Consider the following 26101-nt stretch of genomic DNA (forward strand, 5'->3'; position numbering starts at 1 on the left):
TGCCCTTCTGGCATTGTAGCGGTGTTTCTTCTTGTGGCTAGGTGTCGGACCAGCACTTTTTAGAAGTTGACTTTTGGCGTGTGGGGAAAAGTGAGGTTCACAAGTTGATCACTCAACCACAAATTGTTTTAAAGTGAACCGTTTGTCGCGTAGACAGCATTGACTCAAAAATTTCATCTCCGTGTATGTGTGTGTGGGCGCCAATGTTGGTGGCCTTTTTTTTTGCTTGCTTGTTGAGTACGTTACGATGTATGTATCCGCGGATGTTCCTCGTGTGCTTGGATTTTCTTTCATTTGTGATTGCCTTTCCTTTTACATGTAAATACTGTTAGTTCCAGTCGCTTGCATTATTATTATTTCTATTTTTCCTGTTTTTGTGATGTATCGCCCAGTTTTGCCGTGAGTGCCGGCACTTGTAGCTGTTTCAGCTTTTTGTTCTCGAAGGAGCAACACCATCAACGAGGGATGGCGTGCGAGATCAGGCTTTCTCCTTCAATTGCGTTTTTTCCCCATTTCTCGGCGACCCTATTTTGGCGTGCCGGGGGCAAAATATGGCGCGAAACGAGGGAAGAGTTGTGTTGTGAAGCGCTGCTGTTTCTGAATTTCAAAATGAGTTAACTGTACACGCCTTCTAAAGTGTGGTACATCAGTTAATCACACTCACGTTCCGCAGCTCAGCCTGCACGGCATGTGGCGGTCGATCTGCATTTCTCATCCCCCCTCTGCTTTTTTCTTCTCTTTTCTCTCTCCACATGTACAGCATTAAACACGATCACGAACACACGCACGTACGACATTTCACTTCCGAAGCAAAACAAAAAATGCTGTTCGAGCCGTGTGGGGACTTGTTGAAGGATTACGGCGCGTACTGCGAGACGCTGCGTGTGACGGAGCGGGAGGAGGTGTTCAGCGCCATCCACACCCGCACCGTCGAGGCACCGCGTCTCGCAGTCGCGGGCGAAGAGGGCGACGCAGCCAGCGTTCACACGGACGCAGAGAAGGGACGCGGTGCCGCGGGAACCGACCCATCTCCCAAGTACAAATCTTCTCGTAAAGCAAGCCGAGTTGGCGGGAAGGAGGGCGTGAGTGGGCGTCGAAAGAGCTCGCTGAGGAGCTCCGCAGAGGCTGCGGCGATGCTGGCAGGCACGATCGCTGCACCCCAGGTGCTGCACGTGACTCTCACCTCGATCGCCCTGCATTACCCTGTCTTTTGCCTTAATCAGCGCGACATGACGCCGCTGTGCCGTGCAATTCCGCACTGCCCTTCGCTGCTCTCCATTGAGCTGGTCGGCTGCGGGTTGAGTGTGCAGAGCTACATGAAGTTGGTCGAGGCCGTCTACCGCAGTCCACGCGTCATCACAGTCGCAGTGGACTTCAACGTCCCCTTCATCGAGTACAATCGCCAGAAGCGCTATACGAGGTTGAAGGACACGATGGAATCCGGCTTCATTCTCGACCCCACTCTTCACCCACCTGATTACTCCACCACAGCGAAACAAGACGGCATCACTGGCCCACTGCTGTCAACAGAGCTCACCGTAGACTCCCGCACCTCCGTGTCTTCTGCGCGTTCGCAGGAGCAAGTCTGCAACGCCAGCGCCCACACCGTGCCACCGCGGAGCAGCACGACCATCTGTCCGACCTTTGTGGCCGGTACACGCATGAACTCTGCCGTTGCTCCGGTGTCCCGGGGTCGCAGCGGCAGCGTTCAAAAAGCTGGCAATGCGCCGCGAAAAAGCTCAACTTCGCTGGAGAGGCGGCAGTCGCAGGCTAGCGGTGCCGAGGCGGCCGCTGCGGCGGGGGTGGCGACGTCCCCGCACCGTCTGCCCGTCGTGGTGGATGCGCTCCCCGGCGGACTGCCCGACGACGACAACGCGAGCACCCTTCTCTACCTGTACCCTACGCAGTACTGCAGCCTCGATCAGCAGCCAACTCCACTGGAGTTGCAAATACAGGAGGAAAAGGAGAAGAAAGGCAAGGTGGATGGAAAGAAGATGCAGCAGCTGCAGGCGCAGCGTGAACTACTACGCGCCTTCGATCAGCAGCATCGCATGTCGGTCCCCAAGGCCTGGAACGGCATCCTCTTCACCGGCATCCATCAATTAAGTCTGCGCGGCAACCACATCGACGACGCGACGGCTGGCCGGCTTGCGCAGGTGCTGCTGGACCACCAGCAGTCGCGCCTTGTTTCGCTGAATTTATGGGGCAACGACATCACCGATGCAGGGGCGGCGTCGCTGGCGCGGATGCTGCGCGTCAACAACTTACTGCAAGTGCTCGACCTCGGCCACAACCAGCTCAGCGATACCGGGCTACTCGAGCTGATTGGCGTGTTCCTCATGCAGCAGCTGACCTCGCCGGAGGACATTTTTGCTGCGCGGCGTGCTTACCTGACTCGGCGTGGCGCCTCCGAGGAGGAGCAAAAGGCCGCGGGCTTGCCGCTCGTTCTGGCAGACATTCCGAGCTACGAGGATCTCTATGCACACTGGTGGCACACCCAGCAGCAGACGGCGCAGCTCCTCCCGCCGTCGGAGTTGAGTCAGACCCAGTCAGACGGTGCGAGAGGTGGCCGTCGCAAGTCTCCTCGAGCACCGGCCCTTCTGCCAACGGCCTTTCCCGCCCCCCCTGCACGAGACACACAGTCCAGCCCCACAGCCGCGGGTAATCCCAAACGAACCACACCCGCCAAGAACAAGTTAACCAAATCGGAGTCCCTCACAGGCACCACCGCCTTCAACACGACCATGATGTCCTCCTCCGCCGCACGCGCGGCGAACAGGCACACCTGCAGCTTCGACAAGCACTGTGTGCGCGTGCGCCATATCGCCGACAACGACGCTGCGATCCGCATCCCAGGCAACACGGTGCTGGAGGTGCTGAACCTAGGGGAAAACAAACTTATCACGGTGGCCGGCGCACGGGAGGCGGCGCGGCTGCTGCGGCTGCGCGAGCCGGTGGACGCGGCGGAGATGTTGGCCATGTTGGAAGTGCGCGACCCACCGGGGCTGCTCTCCGGCCTCTCTTCCCCGCCTACCTCCGTCTCCGCCACTCCCGATGCCGCGTCGAAACGTTCGCAGGCGTCGTCGCACCGGTCAGGCGCGTCGGTCGCGACCTCGTCCACGATGGCGTCCGACAACGTCTCGAACTCCGGCCTCCCTACGGCGGGCGTGACCGTCATCCGTGCCCCGGAGCTGCATTGCGCAGGTTTGCGGCTGCGCGTCTGTGATGTGGGGAGCCATCGCGAGTCGGACCGGGCGGCGTGGTCGGAGATGGACGCCGCACAGGAGGAGGTCAACGCCTCTCTCGCCATTTGGGCGGCTACACCGACATCCGCTTGAGGAAAGAAAAACCGGTGGTAAGCTTCTTTTTCTTTCCTGGGGCGTGGCGCGAACGCTCCCCATACCGGCACACCTACACGATAGACTAGTGTACTCTTGGATACACCAATAGTTCCTGGCACAGGGAGCGGTGCCCTAAGCGCTCTAGTGCTTCTACAGGGTCGTTTGCTTTCAATTGCACGATGTATACTTCAAGGGAGAAGAGAGTAACAAAATGTCTCTCTCCACTACTTTTTAAAATACCTTTTGTTGTTATCCTCAGCTGTGATGTAATGTACTACTACTGAGAGAGAGGAACGTCGAAAACCTCAAAAAGCAATCTCCATGGGTAGGTTTACTTTCTTCTGATCGTGCGAGGCTTTGTGAACCTTCAAGATTTGCACATGAAGTGTTTCTTGCAGTGATGATTCGACTGAAAGAGAGAAAGCTTCCGTTTTTCTCTTTATAGATCTGCAACGTTATCTGTGTGCAATGCTGTGCATATAACGAGGCTCTGCAGAGGCGTCTTTGTTTTCTCTTTGGGTGTCAACGGCAGATGCCTTGGGATTTTTTTTTTCGAGCAGTTGCATTTCCATCGCATCTCTCGTCTCCCCCTTGTCCTTTGCCTTTCTTCCTCCCCTTGTGTTTTCGCTACGTATTATCTCATCCTGTTGCAGTTTCTGTTGTATCCTTGCAGCTCGCTGATGTTTGCGTGCGACCCTGGAAACAGCTCTCTTCAAATCAAGCTCTTTTACCTGTAGAACCTGCGGAACAGAGAAGCAACACTAGTACTAGTAGGCAGTTATCGTAGCATATCTAACCGTGTGTCGAACGTTACCCTATTCGCATCCACAATGTCCTGGAGAGCGCGTTTTACGCCTTGCGTGGGCTCCCTCACGGTGTGGCTCAACCCAAAGGACCCCAATTGCTTCGGCGTGCGCAATTGGTGGCGCAACAACTTGCCAGAGCTGCAGCTTCTGAACCCGTTCTGCACCTTCACGGTGCAGGAGCTCTCGTTTGGCGAGCCGCACATGTACGTGAACTACACCCCGACCGATCAACGCATGATCCGCCTCGCTGGTGCGACGGAGGAGGAGTGCGAGGAGATTATGGAGGCGTGCATCACCTACGGAATGAATCACGCCATCATCGAGCGCCCGCGCACGGACGACGGCGGCGATTTGATCAACCAACCCGCCATCACGTCGTTCGGCTACACGGAAAGCTTCACAGCGAAGTTAGAGGTGGCGCCTCCAGCGGATATCGGCCAGAAGACTCCGGAGGGCGTGGACGATCCGGGCCAAATGCCTCGTTTGTACCCTAGAAACGTCGGTTGCAAGCTGATGCCGTAGAAATAGGTAGCACGTTCGATTTGCGCAAGCTGAACATCTTTGGTAGTCACGTATCGGGCTTTCGTGTTTCTCTCTCTACACGGCGGTGACAAGTGCGTATCGGTAGCTCTCCCTTTCTCTACAGCTGCCCATTGGCGATTGTTCTTTTTCCTTGTACAAGCCAACGTCCGCGGGAAGAGTGGAAGAATCCTTTCTTGTGCACCAACGCCGGTCTGTCAGTGATGAAGGCGGAAGAGAAAGGGGAGGAGGGGGGAGGGGGGGCTTTTCCCCCCTCCTTTTTTTCTTTCGGTGCGCCAAACCTTTACCTTTTGTGTCCGTAGCGTATTTTCACCTCCCCTCTTTTTGAGATCTCTGCTCTTTGTATTTTTTATTTAGCTCTACAACGGAGAATGAAAGAATCCCATTAACGTATTGCTGTGTTCAAAAAAGAGACTAACTCACATGCGCTACGGGACGTTCTCTTTCGTACTTTTTTTTCTTCCAATTTGTTGTTCGTGGTAGTAGCTTTTGGCTCCGCGTGATTGTGTTGTGCACGGGTGGTTAGCGCAAGACCCGGTGATAAGTCGAGTTGGTGCGTCGATGTCTTCGTTACGCGTCCGAAAAAGAAGAGGGATTGCAACAGAGTATTAATGTTAGAAAAGAAGAGGTTTCTTTGAATTGCGAGGCCATTTTTTTTGAGAGACAGCTTTTCGCTACAACGTGCAACTATTCACAACGCTTTGAGATAAGGTATAGAAGCGTTCTTTTGGCTGCCTGGAAGCGAGCGTGTCTTAAAACAAAAAAGATTGTGACGACCGTCAAGGTGAAGCATTAATTCTGATGCTCCTTGTCGGGACTCCTGCCCTCGTCCGCGGTTCGGCTTGTTTGCGCACATATATATATATATATATATATATCCTCCTAGTTCTTTTCCCGCTCCGTTCTCCTTAGCATCCGTGTGCGCCTCGCTAAAAGAAAGCCGCCATAAATTGATCCTCCTTTACTAAAAGGGAGGTAGGTATTCCGTTTTCTTATTCTTGTTTCTCTCCCCAGCAACACAGTGAGCCACCCCTTCACTATTGCGACACCATGTCGACACCGTATGCCACCTACACGCGGCAGTTTACGGCTCGCCTGCAAGCACGCATGCACAAGCAATCGTACGCCAACGTGATGCAGCACATAGACCGGCACTGTGCGACGCCGACTGGCGGTTTAGCGGATGCTCGCATGCATGAATTGAAGGACTTGGTCCAGCAACACCGGCGCACGTTCGACCCTAGCCTGAGAGCGAAAGCCCTCAGTATCCTGCAGACACTGCCGTTGAAGTCTACCGATGAGGATCCACACTTTAGGTACACGTTTGCTGGGCTGCAGGCGTGCGCCCATTTTGGCGCCGTCAACACACCCACCACCTTCAACTTTTTAAACCACGTCACTCGCCACACCTTCCTGCTGGACGGGCACTCTATCTTTCTGTTCCACCTCACGCTGTTGAGGCTGCACCACCCGCAAACGACAGAAATCGCGCAAATCCTGCTGCCTCGAATTCGCCAGGTGGTGGATGACTTCTCCGTTTCAGAGGCGCGACTCATTATGGAGTTCCTCGCGGCGCAGAAGGCGCTGGATGCCGAGTTGGCGCGGAGCTTGGTGGCTGTGATGCGAGGCGGTTTGCCGGACATGTCCGTAGTAGAGTTGGCGTGTTGTGTGAGCTCCGTGCATGTAATGGGCTCGGCGGAAGTGGCGCGCGAGTTTCTCACAGCCGCCGCGCCGCGCATCGGTCAGGCATTGCGGGAATCGGTTGCGCAGCGTCACTACTACAAATCGCTGTACTTTGCCGAGATCGAAGATGCTTCATTGTTGTCGTCCGGCACCACACACGGTGAGGGGACCGCTGCGAGTGCAGGTGTGAAGAAGGCGGCGGCAGCGCGGGCGTCGAAGGCGCAAATGCAGGCCTTTTTACTAACGGAGCAGAAGGCCGCCGGCAAGTTGCTCTTTGAGCTCCCCAGAATCATCTCGTACCTCTCCTGGGGTCCGCGGCGGGTGCTGAATGAGATAGTGCGGACGGCGATTGCATGGACGGAGCCGGCCACGATGACTCCGTTTGTGTCGAGGCCCTCGTCCGACGAGGGTGCGGCGGAGTTTGGTTCCTCCGGCGCGCAACTTGGTGATACAATATCGGAGGCGGAAAGGCGGGACCACGAGGACTATCTGCAGGCTCTGCCTCAGCTCGGGCGACGTCAACTGGGCGTCGTTTTCAAGGCGCTGCACTTCGCCTCGCACCGGCATCTTGCCGGACTGCGTATCCTCTCAGCGCGTATCGCTGCCAGCGCACCGGAAGCCCCCGACGCGGCGTCTGCGCTGGCGAGGGATGATCTGCCGCTGGCGATTGAGACGGTCGCCTACTTCTACGCCACAGACTGCATTCCGTCCGTGCTGGCCATTGTGGAAGAGGTACAGACGAGCCAGCTGGCCCCTATCAATGCCGCTGTTGCGGAGCGGGTCTCGTCCAATGAGAACATCCTGCATCTATTGACACAAGATGAGCTGAAAACGGTGGAGGTGATCGCTTTGCGTACGCTGCTGAGCTGCACGCGGTTGCTCTCTGCGTGCAATGTCGTTTGCACTTCTCCAGCTAGCCCAGGCGCGCCGCCGTCCGGTCGTCCAGTAGACCCGGAGACGACGCGGGAGTTATGCAAACACATCGCTGCCCTGACCACTTCTCCACTGCTGCAGCTCTACCTCGATTACGCGCGGCTGCTGGGGCGACAGGAGGCGCCGCGAACACGCAACGCCACTCGCCGTCAGCTTGCCGGAGCAGCGCACGTGCTACACAGCATTACAGTGCTGTTTCAATTCGTGACGGGAGACAGCAAGGCGGAGGACTTTGTTGCACGTGCGTCTACCACCATCGATGTTGCGTCCCTTGAAAAAATGCGTGCCAATCTGCGAGACCTGACGCAGTTGGTGCAGATGATGGCAGAGAAGAATCCGGGGAACTTGATGACGGAGATCGTGGTGGAAACTCGCGCGGCGCTGACAACGATACAGAAGCACCCTGAGTGGTTGCCGAACGCCTGAAATGGGAAGGGAGAAGTTTTGTTTTTGTTTTTCGCTGTGCATTGCCAATACTGCTTTAGTGCGAGCAACGTGCACCTCCACGCAGGCGCAGCGTTGCACCGTTGACTTGACTTTTTTTTTTGTGCTGGCTTCATCACGACATGAAGGTGGCTCTAGTTTGGATGGGACGACGTGCAAGTTGAAAGCGATGCTCCGAGCTCGTGGCGTGCCACGAACGAAGAAACACGAAGCAGGGTAGGTGCGTTGAAACGGTGTTATGAGAGAGAGAGAGAGAGAGAGAGAGAGAAGAAAAGAAAGAAAAGACAGTGGATTGGCCCTTTGCCGTACGGAAGCAAAGGATGCGAAACTGGGGTCACAGGGGCGCAGCTAGAGGTGCCACAAGAAATTCACCTCGAACAACCGAAAAAGGGAAATTTTCTGTGCAACAGTCAGTGAATCGTAGGACCTAAATGTGGGATGCGGCGTTAAAGGCGGCTCCGTGTTTCCGCGACCCGAGAGGAGGAAACACCCAACGGCGACGTGATCGTCCTTCCTCCCCGATTTTTTTCTCCCTCAATTTGTACCATCTTGACGGCTCCGTTTCAACTTATGCTTTTGATAGTTACGATTGAAAACTGTTGTTGTGGTGGGGAGTGCTGTTTTCTTGCTGTCTTGTGCAACACAGCCCCTGACACCGTCGACGTATTTGTCTCCTTTGTCTTCACCGGTTTTACTTCGCATTTGGAGCATCAGAGAAAAGTTTGTTTTTCCTCGCAGTGTCTTCGAGAGCTGTATGGATCAGCATTGTTTCTTCTCGAGGCCAATCAGATAATCCGCCATGTTCTCGAATGAACAGCTTACGAGTCCCGACTTCGACGAGGTCGCGTACCTGCGCTACGCCCTCCGCGCCTCTAGCTTTCACAGCGAGCACGCACGCCTCGAGCACTGCATTGCAGATGTGAAGGAGGGCATGCAGGCCATTCTCGCGGAGCACGCAGACCAACTCATTGACCAAGCGCGCTGCACCCACAAAGCACAGCGCGAGGTTTCCAGCGTTCGGCAGAGCACCGACTCGCTGCAGAAGGCAGCGGGGCGGTTGCGATTGATGATTGAGGAGCCCTACACGCAACTCCAAAGCCGTGTGCGGGAGCTGGAGGCGACTCAAGAAGCAACACAACTGCTGCAGTCCACGTTGCGCTTTCTTTCTCTCACTGGGCGGCTACAGGAGCAGCTGGCAGCAACGCCAAACATCGACATCATTCGGGCCTCCTACACCCTGAAGGAGTTGGAGGAAGTGCTTCAGGAAGATTCTATCCGGTCGTTGCAGGTGGTGGATGCGCAGCTGCCGGCGGTGGAGCGCTACGCGACGACGATCCGCAGCAAGGCACACGACCTGCTTGCCATGTCAGAGCTCATCTCTCCACCAGGTGCAAACACCAACATCAACACCGGCGTCGTAGGTGGCGCAGGTGCGTCCGCCGCCGCCACCGCCTCCACGTCGCGGCTCGTCACAAATGCCAACACCGGTCTGCAGTGCGCCTACGTGCTGCGGATACTCTCGCGCACCGTGCAGGGCTTCATGACGGAGCATCGCCGCGAGGTGCTGCGGACTGTGATGCGTGAGCTGGATGCGCAGACCATCGAGGAGCACATCTCTGCCGAGTGCGAGCGCCTTTCTCGCAACCCGCAGGCGAACAACAACGGGGGCGTGTCGGAGCAGGCGGTGACCGCGCACGTCGTACTGGAGCACATCCAAAAGACGCTCTTTATCGCGGTGCAACACACGCAGTGCGTCGTCTTGCTCTGGCGATTGATTCTGCAGAAGCGCGATGCCCAGACGCAGGCGTCGTACCTGACCTCCATCGAGTCACCCGTGCAGCTCCTCGTGGAGTACTGGACCACCATTACGGAGAAGGTGTGGGAGCGGTTGAGCAGCCTGCAGAAGCGCCATGCCATTCGTCTCGCTCTCGCCAGCGCCTACCCACGCTTTCACCACCTCGTCGCCAGCTTCCTCAGCCGCATCGATGGGGCTGGCGGGGCGGGGGCATCGATGGGCGGCGCAGGAGGCGTGAGTAGCGGCATCAGTGGTAACAGCGGTGGCGGCAGTGGTAATGGATTGAGTGTGGTGTCCGCCGCAGCGTTGGTATCGTCGATTCACGTGACGCAGTGTGGTATGGGGGACTTCTTGGACTTGATCGACCTCGTGGATGCCGCCGCCGTGGTGCACCGTGGTGGCGGGAACAGCGCCGACGGCATGGGCGACTTCTCCCCCCTTGCGACACGCGCCAAGGCGCAGCCGCCAGCGGCCAGGTCCCCTGCACCTCGCACGGACGCACAGAATCTGCGGCACGCGTGGCTGGCGCAGGTCACGGATGACGTGCGGGATGCTTTCCGCACCTACGTGATGGACCGACACCGCGAGCTGATCAGCGGCGTCTTCACACGCTTGTCGAACGTGCTGCCTGCCTCGCCGGCGATGGGTGGGCAGCCTGCGGCCGTCGCGCCGGTGCGCATGCAAGGCATCCGGCGGCCCACCATTCCACTGCAGGCCAACGCGCTCGACCTGGCGGCCTACACGCGAATGATTACACAGGAGGTACAGGTGTTTCGTCAAGACCCGCACACACTGGACGTGCTGTTGGACTGCATTTTGGCCTCGCTGCGGCAGGTGCGATCGAAGTTCAGCGACACCGTCAAGAAGTTTCCGTTGCCTCCCCTTCCCGCCATCACGACCGCCCCAACACTGGTGCAGGTGTTGCACGTGTGCATTGCGAACGGCTGCACGACGCTGGCGTACGACTGCACGGCGGTGTTGGCGTGTGTGCCGCAGGCGGCCGCGTGGACGGGCGGGGGCAGTGGCGGGACTGTCGCCATGGAGAGCACCGGGCACGGCTACAGTAGCTACGCTGACCCCTACGCCGGTGTGCTGGAGCAGCTGGGCAACAAGCGGGTGGAGCTGCAGCGGCTCATTCACGCCTTCCACGAAATGAGCGAGCGTTCGACGAAGCCGTTCGCGGACTCTGCCCTGGCGGTGCTCCTGCCCACGCTGACCCAGGCGACGGACAACGTGTTGCGGAGCGAATTCAACTTCTCAGCGGCGGCGGCGGCAACGGAGACGGGCCGCGCGGTTCCGATGGTGGCGGGGGACAGCCGCACCGCCCTCGTGCAGCTCCAAACGCAGTGCCGGCAGTTCACCGACCGCTTCTTCTTCCTGATCGACGCGCGAACTGCGGGGTGGATGGAGGCGTGCCAGCGCATGACGGACACGCTGCTGGCCCGTCTGCTGTCGCGCGTGGTCACCACGCCGCCACCACCGCAGTTGCAGGGAAACGTGGCCGCCACAGCCCCCGCCTACGCCCACGCTCTCCAGCTGATAATGCCGGCGCTTCTGCAGTACGTACAGGCAATTCAGTCGGCCGGCGCGGTCGGGCGGACCACCTCGTTGCTGCGGGGCTGTGTGCGGCAGGTGGAGGGCTTCTACGAAGTCTGCGGCGGTCTCAATAGGGAGGCATCCTCCTCCGCGCTGCGGGCCACACTGGCGGAGCGGCTGCGTCCGCCGGTGCCTGCCTTCTTGGCCAAGCTCCTTGTTCTTCAGTACGCGCTGCTTAACAGCAGCAACAGTGCTGATGCGACCCGCTCTTCTGACGGCCCGGGCCCGGCGGCCGCCGTGACGCTCGCGGCGGTGATGTGCATGTCCGAGGAGGGGGCGGTGGAGTGCGTGGAGGCGGTGCTGTTGCAGGAGAGCGCAGTCGGTGGAACACCTTCGGCGTCTTCCGCTGTTGCGGGAGCGGAGGGCAAGGGGCAGAGGACTGAGGTGGAGCATGCGATGGCGGCGCGTTATCATCAACTACTCGCCGGAGCCTCTGCGGAGGCGGCGCCACGCCTACAAGAAATGTGGACGGTGGCAGAAGGGAAGTAGGGGAAACGCAGCATCTGTGTGCGAGGATTGTTACCGTGTTCGTGTGGGTGGGTATGGGGCAAGCGAAGGTAAGAGTGAGACGCTTGCGGAGTTGTGGCCTTTGTTGGACTCTTCATTTTTCAAGAGAATACTGTTGCTTGTATAACGCGCTGGTTTTCAAAGAGAAGAAAAGAGCAAATTTGATTTCACGAAAGGAACACGGTCGAACTGACTGGTTGACTCTTTTGAGGAAAAAGAAAAAAGCCGCGAAAAGCAGTGACTGGCAGTGAATGAAGAATGAAGAAAGAGGGCTGCAGTTGTAATAAGATTTCTCATTACGCACATCTCACACAATGTTTCACCGCTGCGTAGTGTGAAAGAGAGGACGCTGCTCTCCGACTTCCCTCTGTATCGAATTGGGACTTGAAATACAGTTTCCCAAGTAGCTGTAGCTTTCACGAAGCAACAAATGTGTGTTGCAGTTGCTTTACTTCCGACTCTTTCCGCATTCTCGAGTTTTTTTTTTTCCGTGCTCGGTCTCCCATAAACCCTGCGCTTCTTCCTCCACTGCTATTGCCCCCTCCCCCTTTGCCTCTCGTTTGAAATGCACACACATCGTCTTTCTTTTCAGGCTTAAATTGATCTTCTCCACGAAGTGGCCTCCTTATAATAATTACGTACACATACACTTACAAGCCTTCCCCTAGTCTTTTTTTTTAAATATAAATCTGCATCGTCATGTCGGATGTGTTGGTGAGGCAGTTGCAGCAGGTTCTCGCACCGTGGGACTCGCTCTATCAAGACTCTGAACGGGCCTCTCTCAGCACCGCGCCAAAGGGCGCCACTCTCAACAACTGGGGCAGCACTCCCCCGAAAGATGCCTTGGCGCACGCGCGGGCGGCGACGACAAAGCTCGAGCTCGCCCGAGCGGCGCTGGCGCTCTTCACCTCCAACGCCGGCGCCTTCCGACCAGCCCTCGTGAAGATGTTCCGCTTTCTTTTCGACCACATCGACGAGCTGCGGGACGACGTGGCGCATTGTGCGATGGAGCGCGTGCTATGGCAGCAAGGGGAGGGCGGGCAGGGAGCAGCGGGCACCACCATCGGCTCGTCGTCAAAGGCGAGTGAGTTGGGCGGAACCCCCGAGGAGCAAAACGCCGTTGTGGCCGCCTATGAAAAGGTGCGTCTGACGGAGTCGCGCATGGCCGCCCTCGTTGAGGAAGCCTCCGTGCAGCGCGACCACTTCAAGTCCCAGATCGAGGCTCTGAAAAAGCAGCAGTACCACTTGGAGGACCTGTTGCAGCATCAGATGGAGCTGACCCAAACACTGCTCGACCACCGTCTGCGGCAGGAGCTGGTGGGGGGCGGAGTGGGTGCTGTGCAGAGTTCCTGGGCAGGAGAAGCAGCCGCCAACACGGGTGCTACTGCAACTTCGGGTGCAGCATTTCCCATGCGAAGTGATGACGCGCGAGACGGCAACGCGGCTGGACCAAACGCCTCTCCGTTTGTCGCTGTTGCGGCGTCCGCCACAGCGACGGAGCGCAAAGGCGGTGCGGTAGATATGGACATGACCGTGAAAGGACGACACCCAGCAGAGCGCCGCGACGCCGCCTACGTGCAGCGCCTGATCCAACGCGCCGGCCGCGAACTCACGCTGGAGAGGACGGAGGATCAGCTACGTGAGCTGCGCGCTCAGCACGATGGACTGGAGAACAAAGTGCAGTCTCTGTTGAGGCTGAACGGTAAGTACGCCCGACAGTGCATAGAGCTCTCTGCCCGTCTCAGCATTATTCACGAAAACAACATCGCCCTTTCCGCTGATGTGCAGCTCTACCAGCGGGACTACTTGAAGGAGCAGCAGCGATCCGCAAATTTGCAGCACGCGCTGTATGTGGCACGGGGCATCGTCTTGATCACTTTACAGGTGCAGCCTGGCTATCACGCTGATGAGTTGCTAGAGCAGCTGGAGGTGATCGACAAGACCTCCGCGGACCCCAAATGGAAGCGGTTTGACGACCAGCATAGCAATCTCACACAAAACAGTCGCTGGCACACCGTGGCTGTGAAGCCTTCTAGTAGCTCCGTCGACGCGGACTGCACGAACAACACCGCCTCACCCACCCCCCAGCTCGACGAAATGGACAAAATCGATGAAGCGCTGCGTGCCGTGCCGGAGCTGGAACTGCGGAGCCAGCTACAGGAGGTACTCCAAGTTGATGACGTCGACACCCGTTGCAAAGTCAAAGTCGCTCTTCTCCGACTTCTCGAGCTTCAAACGCAACTCAGCGCAAAACTGCACGAGGGAGGTGGCGTCGCTGCGACTGCTGGCACTGCCGATGCGGCAGCTGCCAACACGAGTGAAGGTTGGTTGTCTGCACCGTGCTCGCACAACTGGGCACCACCCTACGGTCTGCGGCCCTCTGTCCCTCGCCACCTCCGCAGCGCGACCACCGTGCCGCTTCTCTTTTTGCACCCCGTTCTCGCTGAGGCCTTTGTGCACGAGCTGCTCACGCAGCGGCAGAAACTGCTCGCCTTTACGCAGGCGCAGCTGGAGCACGCGAATTCGCTCGCGTCCGCGACGGCAGTGGAAAAAAGTGGCGACGTAAAGTTGAAAAAGAGGAGTCGTGTGACGTCACCGCGAGAGTTGGACCTGCATAAGTTTTCCACCCTCGCCAACCCCAACAGCTCTGTGCCTTTCTCTGATTTTATTGAGCTGTTCATACTGGTCGTGTGGCTCAACCGCGCCGATCGGTACCTGCCGCTGTTGCCGGCCGCGGAGAGGACGCGGTTGGAAGAGGAAGCGCAGATCCGCGAGGAGGCGCGCGAGAGGCGAGTTTCCCGACTCGTCGCACAGGGCGCCCTGCTAAGCCGCGACAAGCGAACGGGAGGAGGGAAGGACCAGATGCACATCACCAAGGGTCCCGTTGTGCACACGTCTCTGTGGGAGCTGCGGCACGTGCTGCACCTGGTGCGGCCTTCCACCGACTTGGCGAACCTCCCCTTCGAAGGTTTGCAGCTCACCTACACGTTGGATGTCACCTCGCGGCAAGTCAGCGCTGGCCCTCTCACCTACGCGTACGGACTCGTGTCTCGCGGGACTTTGTGCGAGGCGCTGTTTTATGTGCTGCGCGCGGAGCGAGAGACGCTGCTCCACTTGTGTCGTGCGGTCGATGCGGCGATGACGGCTCACGCACGTGACGTGCACAAAACAGCTTCACCGGTGGAGGGTAAACCTGCATCATCGTCTTCCGTGGCGGCGGCAGCGGAGAAGGCGGCACAGAAGACGAAAGATGCAGAGAGCGTCAACGGATGGATTCCCACGGTGCAGCTCGTACGCATCTTACTTGTCATGTACCCCGGATACCCCGCGAGCAAACTCGAAGAGCTCATCGCAGCGGCGGTGTCGGACTGCACGGTGGGCGCTGAGAGCCCGGCGACGCTCTTCTACGAGGTGCTGCTGCCCGGCCGCATGCTGCCCGGTCCGACCGTCGCCGCCACCTCCGCAGACACCTCCGTCGCGACCGGCACAAAATTCGCCAGCATTTTCTATTCCGCCATCTGCGACGACGTGCTCGCCTCGATGCAGATGGTGGAGGATAGCGTGTACGATTTTTCACTGGGCCAGCTGCAGAGCGGACCGGCACCGACGGAGCACGCCAGCACCTCCGCTGCGGCAGACGATGCCCTCGGCTGCGGTGGAACGGCATCGGTGACGGCGCACGAGATCACCTCCAGCGCCTTCTTTGGCATCCCACGCCGAGAAGGGCAGCAGTGGGGAGCGGGGCTGCGCAGTGCGATTCATCGGTGGCCGTGCCTGCGTCGCACCATCGCAGACCCCGGGAAGGCACCAGCTGAAAATGCGCAGGAGGGCACCGTGGAGCTGACGGAGGCGGACCAAGTGTCGTCGGTGGCGCGGGTGCCAGTCGGCGAGGTGATGCCCTATCTCCGAAGGAATGTCATTGTGCGTCGCGGCACCTTCGTCAGTTCAGAGACGGCGGCGGCCACAGCAGGAGCCGCAGCATCCGCTTCTCCAACAGCGTCTCCCACCTCCACGGTGAGGACGGCGACCACGGTAGGCACCTCGATCGCATCCACGTCTCTCCCCAGCAACGCTACCAGTGCGGGGAAGGACTCGCCGAAGGGAGTTCGTTCTTCCAATCCGTTATCAACGGTTGAAGGGGAGGGGTGGACCCCCACGCAGGCAAAAATTTTACAGCAGTGGGAGGTCCAGTGGGCGCAGTACAGCCGCCTCCCTCCGGGCTCACTGTCTAGCTCGGTCTCTTCTTTTGCCTCTCTCGGTGGGCCATCGCATTTTGCGGAGTACGTGGAGTTGCTTCAGCACCTGGACCCGTGTCGCACTCGTCCGTGGGGCAGCGAGTTGGTGAGTCGTGACAGTGCCGTGGTGCACCCGCTGGACTATACGGGGAGTTGGTCCGCAGAGGCGCTGGAGCTTGTCCGCAGCGGCAACGCGGCCACTTTGACCGGCATCGCGCTGAAGCGGGCGAACGCCAAAGGCGACAGGAAAGGTGCTAAGAAGGCCACCGCTGTCCGCTGAGGTGGCACCGTGAGAAACCACGATGTCGCCGTTCTATGGCACGCGCAGGGGAGAAGGCTGTTCCTTTTTTCTTTGATACTTTTCTCATCTACGGTGAGTGTGGGGTCTTCAGGGCTCCGAATTACGATGTAAACAAACACCCTATTAATGGTTTATTTTTTGTTTTTGAAACCTCTGCATACAAGACACACACACACCACACAAAAATGCATTCCTCAGCGGAGAGAAGGAACGACCGAATCGCGCGCATTGCTTTGCGGCCCAGCGTGGACTTTTATTCGCTGAGGTGTTCCGCTCTTCTTTTTTTTGTTTCTTTGGAGAGCAGCAGGAGGAAAAGCATTTTCCGACCCAAACGCCTTCCAAAGACAGACAGCGCTGTGTTGTATGCGTGCGAGATGATGGAGCTGCTTCTGTGTGCACTTGTTCTCTTGTTGCTGCAGCTGAAGTTGCCAAAATGGGTTTTCTCGCCTCCCCTCAACTCGTGCCTGCTCGTCGTCGTCTTGTTGTTTGTTACTATCCACTGGCGCTAGCAACGCACACCCACCCATACAAATCTTTTACATTTTGTATTGTGCTTCGTGGAACACCTGTACTATTCCCCCTATTAACTGACCTCATCTGAGCAAGCAAGCGCGCGTGTGCATCAGCACACACACACACACACGCAAAGAGAGAGGAAGAGAGATGTCCAAAGAGACGGTGAAGGTGCTCGTGGTGGGTCCATCGAAGAGCGGGAAGACGACCGTGACGAATTTCCTCTGCGGGACTCGCGAGACGCCAACGAGCAAGTACTACGAGACGAATCCGTTGCGCATCGTTGAGACGGAGATCGAGCTGGACACGACAAGCCTCAGCGACCGCCGCGTCGTCTTCGCCGGCGGCGACGCCAAGACGAAGCGTGTGGTGGTGCAGATTTGGGACCTCGGCGGCAGCAGCAAGCACCAGGCCGGGTGGCCCGCGGTGGCGAACAAGGCAGACGGCATCATCTTCGTGTTTAACCCAGAGGTGAAGAACGGCGAGAAGGAGCTGTCCCTGTGGCACAAGACCTTCGCCGTGAACCAGTCGGAGCTGGACGCGGCAGGCAACTTTGCCATTCGCGTACCGGACAAGCAGTGCCTCGTCTTTGCACACCACTCGAGCCCACCGGCGAATGCGGCCGGCACGGGGCTGCCCGCGATGCCGAAGGGTTTAGAAAAGATTAAGGTGTTAGAAACCTCCCTCGACTACCACAGCGACAACTTCAAGGCGGCGTTTGACAAATTGGTGGAGACGATCGTGCTAGCCCGCATGGACGCCGAGGAGGACGAGGTGCTACAACGGGAGGGCAAAATGAACCTCTGAGAAGGCCCGAATAGACAACAGCGACTACAGCAATACAAGACCCTGAATGGTTCAAAGTGGGCAAAACAGAAAAACGACAGCCGCAACACGCGCACACACGCAGGCACCAACGGTGCTCTTTACTTCGCATCGGCGGTCTTGCCTCTTTTTTTTTTCCCTTGTACTCGCGCAGGCAAGAAATTCATAGTTGCATGTACGTAAACGTTGCTGGCAGCGCCACGGTGTTCCTTCTCCCTCTCCCCGGAAAACATCAACAACAGGGGCAGCCATGTAGATACGTCCACATGATCTTTTATTCATTCATATCTTGTGTGGCGGTCTTTTCCAGATTTGTACAGTTAGCGAAAGGGAAATCTCCCCACCCCCTTTTTTACTTTACCACGTTGCACCCTTGCTTTTGCAGCCACTTTCTTGATGTTCTGTGTAGTTAAATTTCGTGTTTTGTTTTCGTGTTCTGGTTGTTGCCGAGTAACAAAAGAAGCTGAAAAGTGAGAGATACGAAGAAAAGAAAAAGTATATATATATATATATATATATAGCGAGCGAAAAGGAAAATAAAAATGTGGCGGATGCGAACGACAGACGTGCAACACCAGAAGAATGAAGGCTCAGAGGAGTGTAAAATCACTCACGTGAGAATAGCAACGACGAGGGAGGGAAGTCGGGCTGGAGGACAGATTCGGGTGCGAGTGTACAGCTTACTTAATTACTTGATGGCTGCTCTCTTGCGCGAAGGACTGTGTCGAAGGCCGGCGAAAGGGACCATTTTTCGATGTGGTGTTCAACACCTTTTGTTTTTTTCTCTTCCCACCCTCACCCCCGACATGGTAGCTTCGTCGTTTAGCTTATTCACACACCCAGGCATTCGAATGGGTGTCGGTGTGCCACGTCCTTCTGGCTCTTCGGGGGAAAAAATAGTGTACACTGAGCAAACGATCTACAGTTGAAGTCAATGGGAAAAAGAAGAATTTGTTTCACTTTACGTTCTTTTTTTTTGATGATATTTTTCTCTTCCTTTCTTTTCCGCTTTTCTTGAGTCTCATTGCCATTTTTCTCTTCTCCCGCTTCCCCCCTTTACTTCCCTTCACATACACACACACACACACATCGCTCTCTCGTCACGATTGCGCGTCGTCCCCACATCCTTCTCCACCGCTGACTTCACCAACCTTAAAGCACTTAAAAAGTTGATCAACTACTTCTTTTCTCTTCCAATTGCTTTCTTTTCACTGCTTCGAAAGGAAAGGAACCTAAATCAGGAAAAGCAGAGAAAGAACTTCAAAGAACCACACACACACACACAAACAAAAGACCCGAAAGGCAGAGAAGGCAACTGTATCAGTCCATCTTTCGTATAGCAGTATAAGTATAGTTGTACTTATTTTTCTATACGCCTGGTACTCGCGCTCATCTCCACAAAAGGTTTTTTTTCTGTCTGGTTTTGTGTTGTTTTTTTTCTTTGCTCCCCTTCTCTCCTTCGTCTCAGTCTCGATTTTTTGTTTTTGACCTCTTCGGATTTGCCTTTTTCTCCTTTTTTTCTGTGTTCTCTCAACACGACTCGTGAGCTTTGCTAGTGCGTGCTTTTCTCTTTTTCGGCTTCTAAAAATATTTTGTATTTTATTTGCTTCCTAAAGACAAATCACTCCCATTTTAAAGTACCTCCCTCCTCTCACCTTTCCTCGTTTTCTTGCCTCCTCCACCACTGGCCTGCTTTTTGCTTGAATTAGTTTCTTTTATGTTTCGTGCTGAACTCCAACTTTTTCTTTTTATGTAAACGATCAAAACAGAAAAGGAAGACTCCTCTCTTCGCTCTTCACAAAGGTTTTTCCTGTCGGCGCCTCTTCTCTTTTCGCGCTTGCACCTGCTTTATATATATACACATATACGTACTTTTTTTTTGGTCACGGAAGACGACGAGCTCCTCAGTAAAGTGAGCTTGCACGTGCGCGATATAAAAGAAAGAAAAACTGAAAAAGAGAAACCATCATCACAGCGAATCCCGGGTTTTGCGGCGGCTCGTAAGCAGAACAGAGAAGTTTTTTTCCTTTTCACGAGAGTACTTCAATAAGAACCTCTCACAGCTCAGCGCGAAGTCGAAAAAGTCTGTAGTAAAGGGAAAAGGAAGAAGAGTTCAGAAGGAACGGATTGAGGAGGTGCGAAGAGAAAGGAGTGTTTCACTGCTATCTTCGCAAAATATCAAGTACAGCATCTATTTACACCGTTTCTTACCATTTGCAGATCGGAAGTGAGGAGTTGACTAAGTAGTTGGCTTCAAAGAACAGGAAATAGGAACTGTGGAGCTGAACTCCCACGCTGATAGTCGGCGGGTGTCTTCTACACTTTCCCACAACTTTTCTGCTCTTGGGCACTCGTCAAGATTCACTTCGGTACAAGAATCCTTTTTTTTTGCTTTTAGCTGGATATTTTCTCGCTGTGGTCTATTGAGAAACCTTCACAAGCCCAGCTTTTTTCCCCCCAGTTTAACTGAGTGGTATTGATTGCTCCTCTTGTTATCCTTTTTATTTCCCTAGTGATTTCGTCGTCTTCTAATTCTTTTCTAAAAATCTTGTTAGCCTTAAAAAAAAAAAAGCATTTCAACTCCTAGCACTAGTTGAGGTTTCGTGAAGTCGTGTCTGCGTCTGCGCAGATTTTTTATTTTCCTGTTTTCTTTTCTTACTACTTCTCAGTGGAACTGAAATCACCGCGCTTTCCTGTGCCAAGGACGCTCTTTCTTTTTGATTTACAAGTTCGTGGCTTTCGCGCCGTCGTCCACACACGGAATCAAAGTTTCTCTCTTTCACGAGCCGTATACATATATGTATTTTGATCTACCTACCCACTTTTTTCCTTCTTTTAAAGTCACTACACCCGGTTCATCTGTCAAGTTTTCGAGTAGCCGCTCCCCTGCTTGAGTACTCTGTGACGACGTGGGTGGCTAGATAAGCAAACTATATATATTAATATATAGGAATCCGACTTTGCCGTCTGGCTAAAGGTGATTGGGCGTCTGTGCAGTAAGCAGTGGCAGCTGTCCGCTCTCCTTATTGCCTGGGCAAACAACCATTGGTATCAGCTGGCAGAGAATCACGCGAGCGCGCGAGAGAGGGGAAGAAAAAGCCAAAGCAGGATCCAAAACAGCATCAACAGCAGGAGTCCACAAAGAAGGAAGAAAGACAAGACAAACACGAATCGTAAAACGCGTCAATTCTGTTTTTACAGTCTTTCTCTCTTGTTTTTTATTATTCTGGTTTTGGTAAGCATAAGAAATCCGAAAGGGGTCGGACAAGAGTTTGAAGGGAATAAAAAAAGCTTATTTGTTTTAGGTGTGTTGTGCGATCTGAGCGCTTTCATTCACTCATTCGTTCTCTCTTGAGTTTGGTGTTTCTTTTTTTTTTCTTTTGAATTCAATTCGAATTGATGTTGTAGGCATTTCCCAAAGCTTCTTCCTCTCATTTTCGATTTTCCTGTCTTACCCGAAAGATAACAAAAGAAAAACAAAACAGAAACAAAAGGAACGATAACCAAAACGGAAATCAAGAAGGTAAGGAGTTTTCTCAACAGTAGGCGTTTCGTTTTCTCCACCGCTGTGCTGCAAAAAAGAAAAAGAAGCAATAGAAAAAGAAGACCCCGTTTGACAAACACGCTCATTTTTGTTCCTTCTTCAACGCTAGACACTGTTAGGGTAAAAGACGCTCGTAAAGTTGTTAATTAGGATTGTTGGATGAAGAGAGAAAGAAAAGAGTGGAATCAGTCAAAGTGCGTTTCCATTTTTCTTCGTGTGACACAAACCGTTTTGTAAAGCACTTAAAACACCGTTTTTATATACTCTGTTGACAAATATATAGCTGTGTCGCAGCTTGTTTGTTTTCTTTTCCCTCTTTTTTTCTTGCTGTGTTTTTTTTTTCTTGCTTGTCTTCACAAGGGCTTCTGGTACGGAGAAGCCACACACCTGTACTTCTTTTCATATCTTTTTTTGCTTTTCTTCTTGTAAGCGGTTTTTTTTGTTTCTTGGTATCTTTCCTCACACACCAGTTTGCCCCATCGAGTTTATCTCGAACTTTTTGTCTCTTTTGTTTTGACATATTTTTTATTTATTCTCTGTTTGTCCTCTGGCTTAAAAAAAAAAAAAACGTGTTGATTTTGGTTTCTACACTTTTTTTTTAGTCTGCCTACGGTTTTTTCCTCGTGCTCTATCTTTGAAACTTGCATGTCTTTGTGCTTTGCTCACTCGATCGAGAAGAGAAACTGAAGCGCAAGTTTGCAACTTGAAAGGAAAGCAAAGGATTACAGTGCACAGCAAGGCAGAGCGCAACCGAAGTAAGCACACACACACACACACACAGACAGACAGTGTTTCCTCGGAATTTTTTGAGTGCCCCACAATCTCGTGACTTCTGACTCTTCGCCCGACACTCGTGACAGACTTTTTCTGTGTTACAGTTATTGGTTTATTTTCTGTCTTTACAATTCTTTTTTTCTGGTGCTTTCACACTTGACAACGACATCTCCGTCACTTTTTTTCTTTCGCTGTACGTGCGTCGATCGAGAAGAAAACACGATAACAATCAAACTCAGGCGACAAGAACAAACGCGAACATTATTTGCTTGTTTTTCTTTCGCCCGCGAAGTTTGTACGTGGCTGGTGAGATAGACTCGGATACTCACCTGCGTAGCTGGACAATCGGTTTATCATTCTCCTACGAAGGAACACCCATTTGCTTTTTTTCGCATCATCATCATGATGACGATCGAGGGTGTAGTGGACGCGTACTCATGTAGTGGCTCAGAGGCCACGATAAACCCTGCCCCAGCCAACGCGTGGCAGACGTCTTTGAGAGGCGGCAACGCAGCGACGGCGCAGCGCCGGCTCATCCCGCAGAGCCAGTCCTCCGTGAGTCTCGACACGAATCTCGACGTGTGGGACAACGCCGTGACCGAGGAGGACGTGGAGAAGTACGCGGCGGAGAACTGCTGTGGCAGAAACACCGCCACGTACTGCAACGCAGCGAGCAGCAGCAGCAACATCATCAACGATGAGGCGTCAGAGGCAGAGGCAGAGGGCTGCATTCCGTACGACTACGAGTCAGAGATGGAGGACTGCAGTCGGTACACCTTCAGCACCGGTCCCTACAGTCCCGCCACCACCGCCGCCCTCGCCGCAGCCGTCGCACCATCTTCGGTAACGGGGTGGCGCACCGCGCGTCCCGACACGCCATGCGAGGCGACGATAGTTCCGCTGCCCCGCACCACGTCCCCACCGCTACAGCAGCCGGAACGCGACCCCCACTGCCCGCAGTGGTGCGAGCGGCAGCATCGCGACAACGAGGCCCACCACGCGAGTCAGTGCTACGCCTGGCAACAGGCAATGCGGCACTCCACGTCGTCGTCGCCGGATCAGATGCGCTACGCCCTGCGCTCCTTTGTGCGGGAGGCGCGCTGCCGTGAACTGCAGGCGCTGCACTCGCAGCCGGCGGTGTCGTTTGTGCGGATGGACGCGCCGCTGTCCGAGAGCCGCACGCGCTCGTCGATGCGGGCCTCCTGCTTGCTGGCCTCCGCCACCTCGACAGCCCAACGCAAGGCCCGCTACATCCAGATCATCACGGGGCACTGGAAGGCGCTGGAGATGCGCGTGGAGGAGCTGCTCGCGGAGACACAGAAGGAGAGCCCGGCGACGAGCGAGAGCCACCTGCGTTCCATCGGCTACGCCCTCAACGCGCTCTTCCTCTTCAGCAGCGACCCGGCACACATTATTCGGGAACTGAACATGGCCCAAGTGGAGGAGCAGCGACGACAGCGGCACGATCGCGAGGCACAGCTGCTGGCCACCCTAGAAACCCAAGGTCGTCTCTTCGTGCTACCCACCCTCTACGCAGAAGAAAGCGAGGAGCCCACACCGGTTCTCCATGTGGAGGAGACCCCGCGGCTGGCGGGGAGGGGCGGCGAGTTCATGCACCCGTGGCAGCTGCTGTCGCCCGACGCATCCGTCTACTCCCTGGCGCCAAGCTCCGCGCCCGACTCCATCGGTGAGCTCTCCCCTTCGCTCTCCTGCTGTACGGTCCCGAGCGAGACGTGCACGCCGACGTGGCGGGCCTCCAGCGCTGCCCACCTCTCGTCCCCCCTGCCCCCCTTGGGCAGCCACACGCCGACCTGGAAAGACATGCAGCCGCCGCGACTCTCCATGCTGGACCTCTTCATGACGGCCCCGGCGGTGGTGCCCTCCACCGTCATCGCGAACAGCGAGACGAGCGTGCCGTACGTGATGCCGGTGGATCCGAGCTACGCCCTGCACGCGCTGAACCGGCAAGAAGCCCTGTCCCGTACGACGCTGGCGAATTCCCTCTCCTCGCCGCATCTCTCCAGCTCCCATGTCGTGCGCAACGCGGGCCCGTTCACGTCTGCCACGACGGGCGGCCGCCTTCAGCCGCTTACACTGGACACCGCCGAAGACAGCTGGGGCTCCTTCACGGAGGAGGAGGAGAACTTGTGCGAGTACGCCGACACTGTGAAGTTTGCAGAGGCCGGCTTCTCGCTGCTGAACTTCCACCCGCGGGAGAGCTCGACGAGCCCCTCAACCGCCGCGACGACGTGCGCAACGCTGACGGATGGTTAGCATGGGCGTAGAAGGTGGCGGACAAGCCTGTTCCTGACGTTTGTGTCTCTTGACGGCTCTTCTTTCTCTGGCTCAGTAGTGCTCAGAGAGGATGAGTTTGCGCCACTCCCTCTTCCCTTTTTTTCGCAGCATCCAGGTTTCCCAGCCGGAGTACCGGTGTTTTCTTTTGCTCTCTTCTTTGTTTTTTGTTGGGTCTCCTTCGATTTCTGTTTGGTTTCGAGCTCGCTCATTATTTTCCTTCCTTTGCTCTGGTGGTTATGTGTTTCTGATTGTGTCCTTTGCTTTCTTTCTTTCTCTTTTTTTTTCATTCACACGCGCATCTACGTGGAGTGCCCCTATCTGTTCCCGATCTCGCTATCCCCCCACCGCTGCTCTCGACACACTCTTTTTGTTTTCTTAGTGATTTTGTTCGTAATTGAAAAAGCCCGAACGAACAACCCTCTGTGCACAGCGTAAATGATTGTGTTAAGCGACGGCTCCACCAACGAAGACGAAGCCTGGCTGTTCCGCACACACACACACACACAGACAGACCGTGCATGACGTAAAAAAAAAGAAAACAAAAGAAATTAGCTACCGTGCCTCTCAGCTGGTGAGTCTTAGTAACAACAAAACAACGCAACCTTTTCTCTCACAGCCGAAATGTCCCTTCCTTTTCATAAGTCATCTCTTGTTTTCCCAACACATCTGCCTGTTCTGGGAAGGCGAGAAAAGGGGCAAGCTGGGTGTGGCCTCTGCGAGGTGTGTCCGTGTTGAGTGCGATGTTCGAGAACAAACTGCAAGTTGAAAAGACTATCAAGAAGAAAAAAGAAGAGCATCCTTTTGTGAGGCAAGGAAAACCTGCCTGGTGAGAAAGTTGAATGATCACACCAGCAACGAAATTCGGTCTTTTTCTGTCTCATAGAAAAGCAATAAAAAAGAAAAAGTCGTATATGTTTCTTTCTTTCCCTTTTTTAAAAGCTCTTTGCTATTTTTTTTTTGGTTGTTGGATGAGGCATTGGGAACGCGCCAGCTGACTTCAATTTTGTTTCAAAGAAAAAATACGTGCTTTGTGCGTCTACGCAGCTGTCCTCGTATCTCGTGTTCGTCCTCCCACTTGCGCCTGCTTTTTTTCTGTTTTTGCCTTCCTCCTCTCAGCTGTACTTTTTTTTCTGTTTTTGCCGCCTCACAACTACAATTATCCTTTGTTGCGATATGATATTATCTCTCTCTCTCTCTCTCTCTCTCTCTATATATATATATATATATATACGTGTGTGAAGGTACGCATATGTATGTGCTGCTTTTGTGTTCCCTCCTTTGAGTTTTTTTCCGCTGTGTTCCAATGGGTACGACGAAGCTACACGGAAATGGTTTCTCTTGATTTCGCAAAGACGCGGCACCTTTCTTTCCTTTTCTTTTTTCTGGTCCATTCTGTTTACTTTAACGAGATAGCATGAAGTACGATTCGAATCCACAGCTCTGTGACACACCTAACACTGACTGGGGCCATAGAAAGGCCAAGATGGTTGCTAGAGGAAGAAAAGGGCTGGTACTCAAATGAAAAAGAAATAGTTTCACTCTACCACGTTGCCGTTTTCTGGCGCAGCTGCTCTTTTTACTTGTGAGAACGTAACTTGCACGCACCGCTTTACAATCAGAAAGCCGTACAAAGGGATGTTTTGCGTTATTTTCCTTTTCCGTGTCTACCTTCCTTCTCAGCGACTGGCGTGTTGCTTGCTTCTTTCGAGTTGACACGCACTTTTTATTCTCCGTTAGAGTTTTCATACTGCTCCCCCCCCCTCCCAAAGAGGAGGAAGGAGACCGTAGTCAACATTACACACCGTGTCTTTATTGCGGTAGCTTCCCTCATTTCCACTTCGTGTTTTTTTTTTCTTTCTTCTGTGGATGTTGTGGTGTTACACCTCTTTCTTCTTAAAAAAAAGTATTTTTATTGCGTTCTGCTATCAGAGGATGAAGTTGGTTCCATAGCTCTACCCCTCCTTTCCCG

At 54.7% G+C, this 26101-nt stretch overlaps 7 protein-coding genes across 10 annotated transcripts; all 7 read left to right on the forward strand.

The window, feature by feature from the left end:
- Positions 1 to 758: 758 nt before the first annotated feature.
- Positions 759 to 3338, forward strand: ABB37_01392 (hypothetical protein; the record flags this gene model as incomplete). The annotated part of the gene is made up of 1 exon (XM_015797869.1): positions 759 to 3338. Exon 1 carries the CDS (start codon positions 822 to 824, stop codon positions 3336 to 3338), a length of 2517 nt encoding a protein of 838 aa, XP_015663389.1. The 5' UTR covers positions 759 to 821.
- A 654-nt stretch (positions 3339 to 3992) lies between these two features.
- ABB37_01393 (putative mitochondrial NADH dehydrogenase subunit NI8M) lies at positions 3993 to 4669 on the forward strand (the record flags this gene model as incomplete). Its single annotated transcript, XM_015797870.1, has 1 exon — positions 3993 to 4669. The coding sequence occupies exon 1, from the start codon at positions 4172 to 4174 to the stop codon at positions 4667 to 4669; it is 498 nt and encodes a 165-aa protein (XP_015663390.1). The 5' UTR covers positions 3993 to 4171.
- Positions 4670 to 5571: 902 nt separating this feature from the next.
- ABB37_01394 (putative mitochondrial RNA binding protein) lies at positions 5572 to 7729 on the forward strand (the record flags this gene model as incomplete). 3 transcript variants are annotated; one of them, XM_015797871.1, is made up of 1 exon in its annotated part: positions 5572 to 7729. In XM_015797871.1, the coding sequence occupies exon 1, from the start codon at positions 5738 to 5740 to the stop codon at positions 7727 to 7729; it is 1992 nt and encodes a 663-aa protein (XP_015663391.1). In that variant the 5' UTR covers positions 5572 to 5737. The 3 variants fall into 3 exon arrangements, with proteins under 3 accessions (XP_015663391.1, XP_015663392.1, XP_015663393.1); XM_015797872.1 differs by having other exon boundaries at positions 5598 to 7729; XM_015797873.1 differs by having other exon boundaries at positions 5622 to 7729.
- An 817-nt stretch (positions 7730 to 8546) lies between these two features.
- Positions 8547 to 11627, forward strand: ABB37_01395 (hypothetical protein; the record flags this gene model as incomplete). Its single annotated transcript, XM_015797874.1, has 1 exon — positions 8547 to 11627. One exon carries the CDS (start codon positions 8547 to 8549, stop codon positions 11625 to 11627), a length of 3081 nt encoding a protein of 1026 aa, XP_015663394.1.
- Positions 11628 to 12235: 608 nt separating this feature from the next.
- On the forward strand, positions 12236 to 16160 carry ABB37_01396 (hypothetical protein; the record flags this gene model as incomplete). Its single annotated transcript, XM_015797875.1, has 1 exon — positions 12236 to 16160. Exon 1 carries the CDS (start codon positions 12345 to 12347, stop codon positions 16158 to 16160), a length of 3816 nt encoding a protein of 1271 aa, XP_015663395.1. The 5' UTR covers positions 12236 to 12344.
- Positions 16161 to 16688: 528 nt separating this feature from the next.
- ABB37_01397 (hypothetical protein) lies at positions 16689 to 17501 on the forward strand (the record flags this gene model as incomplete). 2 transcript variants are annotated; one of them, XM_015797876.1, is made up of 1 exon in its annotated part: positions 16689 to 17501. In XM_015797876.1, exon 1 carries the CDS (start codon positions 16845 to 16847, stop codon positions 17499 to 17501), a length of 657 nt encoding a protein of 218 aa, XP_015663396.1. In that variant the 5' UTR covers positions 16689 to 16844. The 2 variants fall into 2 exon arrangements, with proteins under 2 accessions (XP_015663396.1, XP_015663397.1); XM_015797877.1 differs by having other exon boundaries at positions 16786 to 17501.
- A 4738-nt stretch (positions 17502 to 22239) lies between these two features.
- Positions 22240 to 24111, forward strand: ABB37_01398 (hypothetical protein; the record flags this gene model as incomplete). Its single annotated transcript, XM_015797878.1, has 1 exon — positions 22240 to 24111. One exon carries the CDS (start codon positions 22240 to 22242, stop codon positions 24109 to 24111), a length of 1872 nt encoding a protein of 623 aa, XP_015663398.1.
- Between the last annotated feature and the right edge of the window lie 1990 nt (positions 24112 to 26101).

Source organism: Leptomonas pyrrhocoris (assembly GCF_001293395.1).
Source record: "Leptomonas pyrrhocoris isolate H10 chromosome Unknown, whole genome shotgun sequence".
Taxonomy (NCBI): Eukaryota; Euglenozoa; class Kinetoplastea; order Trypanosomatida; family Trypanosomatidae; genus Leptomonas; species Leptomonas pyrrhocoris.